Source organism: Sinocyclocheilus anshuiensis, unplaced genomic scaffold (genome assembly GCF_001515605.1).
Source record: "Sinocyclocheilus anshuiensis isolate Anshui unplaced genomic scaffold, SAMN03320099.WGS_v1.1 scaffold44, whole genome shotgun sequence".
In the NCBI taxonomy this organism is placed as follows: Eukaryota; Metazoa; Chordata; class Actinopteri; order Cypriniformes; family Cyprinidae; genus Sinocyclocheilus; species Sinocyclocheilus anshuiensis.
The window spans coordinates 2,706,150-2,714,186 of NW_015555746.1; the positions used below are offsets into that span (position 1 = coordinate 2,706,150).

The 8,037-nt window shown below is 37.7% G+C and overlaps 1 protein-coding gene across 3 annotated transcripts in view; it reads right to left on the reverse strand.

Moving 5' to 3' along the window:
- LOC107673530 (sodium/hydrogen exchanger 7-like) overlaps positions 1–7,365 on the reverse strand; it is a 50,851-nt gene extending 43,486 nt beyond the window's left edge. For all 3 annotated transcript variants that reach the window (XM_016467145.1, XM_016467144.1, XM_016467146.1), the window contains exons 1-3: positions 7,007–7,365; positions 1,332–1,534; positions 182–259 (exon numbers count right to left, since the gene is read on the reverse strand). In XM_016467145.1, the coding sequence (XP_016322631.1) occupies positions 182–259; positions 1,332–1,534; positions 7,007–7,295 (570 nt within the window). In that variant the 5' untranslated portion in view covers positions 7,296–7,365. The remainder of the gene's footprint in view (positions 1–181; positions 260–1,331; positions 1,535–7,006) is intronic.
- Between the last annotated feature and the right edge of the window lie 672 nt (positions 7,366–8,037).

The following is an 8,037-nucleotide window of genomic DNA, read 5'->3' on the forward strand; positions in this document are numbered from 1 at the left end:
CGGCACCCCTGCTCTTGACAGACGGCACCCCGGTTGGGAAACACTGGACTAGATCATATCTCAAAATGTCATAATGTAAAGTGGTAAAGAAGCACCTTTATGGATGAACGCTCTACTAAACAAGTAAAACGAAAGCTAAAACGGAGTAAAGGTAAATCCCAGTTCACAATAAAACACATACCTTTTTGAGGCTGTATCCAGCATGGAATATGATGGGAGGTAGCAGAATGTTGAAGAACACCTCTGGGTCAAAGGTCAACTGGAAGAAAAATATTTAGTTGTTACAAACAATTGCTTGTAATAGACAAAATGTGTAAATCTTTTAAAATAAACAAATGTTATTAATCTGGTTAAAGACCTCATGAATAGTTTAAAATTGCAATTGCTAATTATTTGTTGATGTATTTTTCTATTGAAAAGGGAAGTTGTGGTGAGACGTTGGGGCTTGTATTTTTGGGTTTATACAAAAATTAGGAGGATGTTGAGGTGTCATAATGATAGGCTTTCTAATGACTAATTTACAGTTTTTATCTTTGCTGTCTGTTTGCTGTTCAGATCAGTAGCAGAGGATATTTATCATTTAATTTCATCATTTGTAATTTGTTTCTTTATGGTGTTAAACCTAAAGAGGATATTTTGAAGAACGTGGCCAAATGTAACCAAAATATTTTTGGCTCCTACTGACTTCCATAGTATAGAAAAAATACTATGGAAGTCAATGGGGACCAGAAACTGTTTAGTTACCCACATTCTTCAAAAAAATATATATTTTGTGTTCAACAGAAGAAAGAAGCTCTTACAGGTTTGGAACAACTTGAAGGTGAGTAAATGATAATAGAATTTGTAATTTTGGGTGAACTATCCCTTTAAGCTAATGGATAAGGACAAAAACATTCTTAAACAACTATTCTCAGTCTTAAAGACTGGACCTTGCTACTGCCTTGGAATGCAAAGTCTAAAACATCTGCACAACAATGTTAATATTATTTATATACTATTATAGTGATTATTGATATTTTGATGTAGCTTTCATTTTTATATTTTCATTTTTTTGAGTCATTTTTATGTGCTGTTTATGTGTATTTTTTTTATTTTTTTTTTATTTAGCTTTCCTTAATTTTCATTCCAGTTTAGTTTTTAGTTTGTGTTTCAATTTAATATTAATTTTATTTTATTTCAACTAACAAACATAATTTTATTAGATTTAGTTTTAGATAACAACAAGGTGACAGAAATTAAAGCTCAAAATAAAATGTCTTCCTCTGACAAACCTCTGCTGCAGGATTATCAGAACCGTTTTTATGCGTGTATGTATGCTGTTGCTGACATACCTTGCGCAACATGTCATTCTGCTCCACACTGTGGATTTCTTTAAGGTTGATCTCCCCCTTGAGTGTGTACTCAAAGAACTTTCCGCTAACGTTGAGGAGCACCGTGCTGACAGGACCCTCCTGCAGGGTGCAACTCGGAGGAGTTTTATTATGGTAACTGGTGGAGGGGATGCCATATCGCAAAATAACACCCACCAACAGACCTGTTCGACACACAGAAGATCAACCACTCAGATACACATTCAATACATACACTTAGTTTGTGAAAAAGGAAACTTGTTTGGAAACAATCCATTTTTGCTGTGGCACAGAAATTACACTTCTTTCCTTAAAAACACAGTATAAGCAGATTGGTTTCTGTGTGATGACAGGGAGTAGAGATGAGAGCCGCTGTGACAAATCTGTTGGAGGGTATTTCCATACTAATGAAGTGCCAGAGGAAGTCAACAGCACACACAGCATGGGCTGTGAAACAAGAACAGAGGCAAAAAAACACCATAATCGCACAACCTCCTGCTAAAATCAGGCAAATTACACTACTTTAAACCAATGCTAGGTCTAGACAGTACTGATTTCATAGGGAAAATCTGCAGATTTCTGTGGAGTCAAATACATACCCTAAAGATAAAGTTTTTGCACATTTATTCTGGGAGTATGTGGACAGCAGCACATTTCACTTTATTTGAGTACATTCAACAAAAATCTGCAGATTTTATTTTATTTTTTTACCGGATATAGTACCCCTAAAGATGTGATTTTTGCACATTTTCTGACAGTGCATGTTATGGTACTCAAAAGTAAAGCTAATAACTTGGCTTTGTTCACAGGCAGCAAAAGTCTTAACGTCAGTTTCAGCTAAAAGGAACATAAAATATGATACAAAGCAAAATTACATTGGCCACAATTTCAATTAATTAACATCCAAGGATACACATAATCAATTCTGTGCCCAAATCTGTAATCCAGACATCTTAGAAAACACACTCTGTATGTAAACAGATTCACAATCCAGAGCCAGGATCCAGGGAGTCAATGATTGAGGTTAGCATGAACCAGTTAGCTTAGCAGTTATCCCTGCTGGTAGACACTATAACTGCCCCTCTATCAGTTCAAGGATACTAAAAACATTACTTTGCTGAACAATATAAGGAACAGGAACAAAATCCCTTTTACTTGGTCCAGAATATTTTTTAAATGCTGCTAACCAGTTAACAAAATAACTATATTCAGATTTTTTTTTCATGAAGCTAAAGAATTTTTCAAACTAAATGTTTCACACTACTTTTAGAATTGCACCACTTCCTGTTGCCTGAATGTTTTATTTGGCTGTACGCACTTATGAGAGGAAGAGTTCACATGTCCGGTGCAAACCCGTGTAGACCACGAGAAATTCTGATCAAACATCATTTGTCCTTATTCTTGTATATTTTGTCAAAAGTACAAAAAAATGTTTTGGTTAAAACTGCACCTGATTCTGAAAATAATAATAATAATAATAATAATAATATACACATCATGACATCATTTTCTTGTAGTTTCAGAGTCATAAGTCACATGGCATTCACAGCTCAGGTGACTGGAAGGAGAAGAAATAAAAATGGTATAAGATGTTCTATTAATCATGTTTTTTTAAGAAAAGCATCTCCTATTTCAGTGTAAAAGCAAGCCTAATGTCTGCAGTGAAACTGAATTAGAGGGGAGAGGTCTGAATGCACATAGGGGAGGGGTAATACAGCGTGTGTGTGTACAGGTTTATATATCCTGGTGGGGACTTAAACCTGAATACACACAGACTCGTGTCACGGTGGGGACCTAGATTGAGGTCCCCATGGGTACAAAAGCTTATAAATCATACAGAATGAGTTTTTTGAGAAAGTAAAAATGCTGAAAGTTTCCTGTGAGGGGTAGGTTTAGGTGTAGGGTTGGTGTAGGGCGATAGAAAATACAATTTGTACAGTATAAAAACCATTACGCCTATGGAGAGTCCCTACAAGGATAGCTGACCAGACTCTGTCTGTGTGTGTGTGTGTGTGTGTGTGTGTGTGTGTACGCCAATGTAACAACACACAAATCCCGAAAGCTACAGTGGCCATCAGCATGTAGACAAGCCAGAGTACGACTTCCAGCACTAAACTCAACATATGGAAGAGTGAGTATACAACTGAAGGACAAAACGATACACACATGCTGTGTGCAGCAAAGCTTAAATGAGCATGTGCAGGGCATTAGTAATTCAGTTAGCATCACATTTAGAACACGGCAAAGACAATGAGTGAGCTCGGACATCTCCCGTCCAATCAGAATCCAGCTAATGCAGCTTAGTGTTTGTCTTCCCCTGCACTCTTGCATATGTCACAGTACACCAAACCAAAATACAATTACAACACATTACATGGATCTTCTCTTGTTCTCCAGGAGGGATAGGAGAGCAGAAAGCCCTTGACAGCCCGGCCCGAATGCTGTAATACACAGTAGGAAATACAGATAGAACGAAAACCAAACACACCCAAGTAGACACAACTGTAACGTTACCATCTGTCCAGCCAGTGAGCAGGTGTCTCTGTTCTGAGAGCCAAAGCATGCCAACCTTGATTCAACAAGGAAAAAATACTATTTTGAGCCAAACTGGTTCAATGCAACAGCTGAAGTCAAATCTGCTTTGTGATTGAGTGCAATTCATCCTAAAAAAACGTGCAAGGAGTAGAATGGGGCAGATTAATAGGAAGGAAGCTAGTGCATACTATCAAAGCTAATTACACACAAGAGAAAGCTCTGATGGAGAGTTTGATGGATAGGAATATACAAGATCCATTTTGAGTATGTGGAAAGAGACCAGTTTGAAATCAAGTTTCAGTACAAACCAGGCTGTCAAAAGTAGTAATAACGTGAAAAAGTAAAAAAAAAAACTAGTAGAAACAGAATAGCCTTGACATACATGTACTATTTGAAATGAGAGGAGCAGCAAATATTAATTTTTTTTTACAATTTCATTCAAACATTTGGGTATCTGGTAAGATTTTTTTAATGCTTTTGAATTAAAGGGGTCTTATGCTCCCCAAGACTGCATTTATTCGATGAAAAATACAGTAAAGTTAGTAATACTATTAAGTATTATTACTTTTTTTTTTTATTCTATTTTAATATCCTTTAAATGTAATTTATTCCTGTGATGACAAAGCTGAATTGTCAGCAGCCAGTCTTATTCAGCAGCTGATTTGGTTCTCAAGAAACATTTCTTTTTATTAGCAATGTTGAAAACAGGTGTGCAGTTTAATATTTTTGAGGAAAGTTTTTCATGATTCTTTTTTGAACATAAAGTTCGAAAAACGAGCAGCATTCATTTAAAATAAAAGTCGTTTGTAACGTTTCAAATGTCTCCACTGTCATATTATCAATTTAATGTGTCCCTGCTGAATAAAAGTATTAAAGGGGTCATATGATGCTGCTAAAAAGAACATTATTTGGTGTATTTGGTGTAATGAAATGTGTTTATGCGGTTTAAAGTTCAAAAAACACATTATTTTCCACATACTGTACATTATTGTTTCTCCTCTATGCCCCGCCTTTTTGAAACGGGTCGATTTTTACAAAGTTCATCGGTCTGAAAAAGCGAGGTGTGCTGTGATTGGCCAGCTATCCAATGCGTTGTGATTGGCCGAATACGTCAAAAGTGAGACGGAAATGTTACACCCCTCACATACTGTTGATGCCGTGTCCGGCCGGAGCGACGAGACAAAAACATTAAAACCCATTACAAACGAGGCACTCCAAAGAGAAAGGAAAAATTGAAAATCGCATCATATGACTTTAATTTAATTTAATTTCTTTAAAAATAATCATACTGACTCAACTGTTAAATGGTAGTGTATGTACCTCTGTTTAAACTTCACACAGAGCACCAACCACTGTCTACTGCATTTAGTATAAAATCCCCTATTATTAATTCCACAGTGAGAATACTGCAAAATGAATTGGAAGTCCCCAAGACTTTTGGTGAACTGTTGTAAATGCTGTTATTTAATAGCAAAAGTAAACGTGCTGAATGTGGCTCTTCACTAACATTGCATTTTAAGCCATGCATTTTAAACCATACCTGCTGCTCAATGTCAGACAGGTACGTGCTTAGTCAGTCACAAAAAAAGACCCCAGGGTCATCAATTTAGATGCATGAATATGGTAATGCCGATCATATTAATCTAATCAATATTTACTGAAACGGTGTGAAACCAAATAGTGCTAGTAGCAGCTAGCTTGTTTCAGCCCAGTCTTTTCCTCGTGTCAAAGTAATGCTTTTGAACTTCAGAGCAACCACTGATGATAGAGCTCTCATTTTCACTGAAGACATGACACATGTGAAGACAGATGTTTGCTGACCTTGGTGAAGGCCTTTGATTTTTCACACTTAATGAATTAGTACATCAAAAAATAACATTGTGTCATCATTTAATCACCCTCATATTATTCCAAACCCATATGATGTTCTTTCTTCTGTGTAACACAAAAGACGACATATTGATGAATTGCACTGCTCCTTTTGTCCATGCAATTACAATGAATGGGGAGAGAGCTGTAAAAGCTTCAAAAAGAATGCCATAAAATTATCATAAAAATAATTGTCATAAGTGATGCAATGATAGCCTTTCCTTCCAACAATCTGTTGAACAGTGCAACTAGATTTTGTGTACTGGATAAACCAACTCAAGATTCAAAAAGAGCGATTTATGATTCAGATTCAAAAGTGCAGTGATCACTCTTTCTTGATGAACACTAGGGCCGATGTCAATGTTTCAATGAATGATGACTTAAATTTCAAATCAAGCTGTAACATGGCTTCAAAAGACCCGGACAATAGTGAACAATTCAACATTTTTGATGCTTTAGTGGGCTTCTTTTTTTTTTTTTTTAAGTTTCAAAGTTGCCATTAATTGCAACTGCATTAGAAAGCAACCAGTATAATTCTTCAAAATGTTGTGTTCCACAGCAGAAAAAAATGGTTTGAAGCAACATGAGGAAGAGTAAATGCAATTTTTTGGTTAACTGTTCTTTAGAGCTTATAAACGGTGTGAGGAGGACTCTTGACACAGAAGACAACATAACATCATGTTACTGTAGACTGATCCAACCTGAAATACAAAAGCTGTCACATTATTCAAAGCTAGTATGAGGAACTCAACAGGAGGAATAACAGAAACAAAATAAGAAACGAAACCCCAGCGTCTGAGTGCACGATTGGATTACTGGTTATGGTGTAAAATTGCATACACGCATAAGAGATTATGCAATATCAAAACTGTGGGTTGCATATGGGCTAATACACGTGTCAGCTATTATGGTGCATTCAAGAACATCAATCTACTCCACAGCCATTTAAGAACCACACTGAAACACAATGACATTCGATGCACAATGTTTGTCTTAGCACTCGTTCGAGCTAGCGGCTACACAGTCTCATTCATATGAGGCTTAGCTAAGGGTTTACATGATGGCTGCGTCTCAATACCTAATGAGCTGCCTATCTAGAAAATGCGCAAAAACACGCGACTAAACATGATTCAGCTCTGATGACTCGGTATTATGGGCCAAAAATGCTGCTGTCGAGCTCGGCGGTTCATTCGGTTTTGAGACACAGACGATGCCGAACGCATTTCGCATTGTTAAAAAGACTCCGTTTTTACCGTATATCATAGCCAGTCCTGTTTCGTGCAGGAAGCGCACTCTTCTGTGTTTGAAGAGCCATATTGTGAGGATAGTGAGTGTCAAAAGCAAAATGAATGTAAGTAAATTCACGCTGTCCTGCCTGTGACTTTCCTCTGCCTCTTTCTCCGTGGCAAGTTCCTCCATGCCGCCTTCATCTGCTCTTATCCGACAACACTGGCTTAAAATGAACATTAAAATAGGAAACAGTGAGCAGTGTCCTCCTAATGCATGTAATGTCCATGGCTTTGGTGCTGTGGCCGCCTCCATGGTGCAGGATGCTGGTGGCGGTTTTCCTCACTCACTGCTTCAGCTGCGTCAGGTAGAGTCAGAGCAATAATGAGAGGTATCAGAGCAAACCGCGGCTCAAGCTCTTAAAGAGACACGCACACCAATACTCCACTCTTACTCTACTAGTACATTCCATGAATGTCATACAAAACAGGGCTTGAACCTCTTGAATTAAGTGTTTTTTTTTTTATTCCACATATGAGCAGTGGAGATGCTTAAAGGGGTCATATGATGCGATTTCAATTTTTCCTAAAGTTCTCTTTGGAGTGTTACAAGCTCTTGGTGCATAAAGAAGATCTGTAAAGTTGCAAAGACTAAAGTCTCAGATCCAAAGAGATATTCTTTATAAAAGTTAAGAATCAACCACGCCTACCTAAAACGGCTCGTTCTAACACGCCCCCACATGTCTACATCACGATGTGGGAAGATTTGCATAACACCGCCCAAACGTTCACGCAAAGAAAGAAGGCATAACTTTGAATCTCGCTGTAGTATTGTTGTTGCCGTGTGTTTTGTTGTGAAAGCAAAACTACTTTGTTTGGCCTTCCAAAAGAAGACGATATCCGCTTCGTCATGCCTAGAGCTGATCCGTGCAGGTCGCTGAGGAAATACATCAACTTTGCTCTGTGGATCGCCGGATCGGCTTTCACCGTGGACGAAGCGGAGGCCAGCCCTGGGTTGTCACATGGGTTGCCGCAGGCATCACAATATGGTAAGGGAC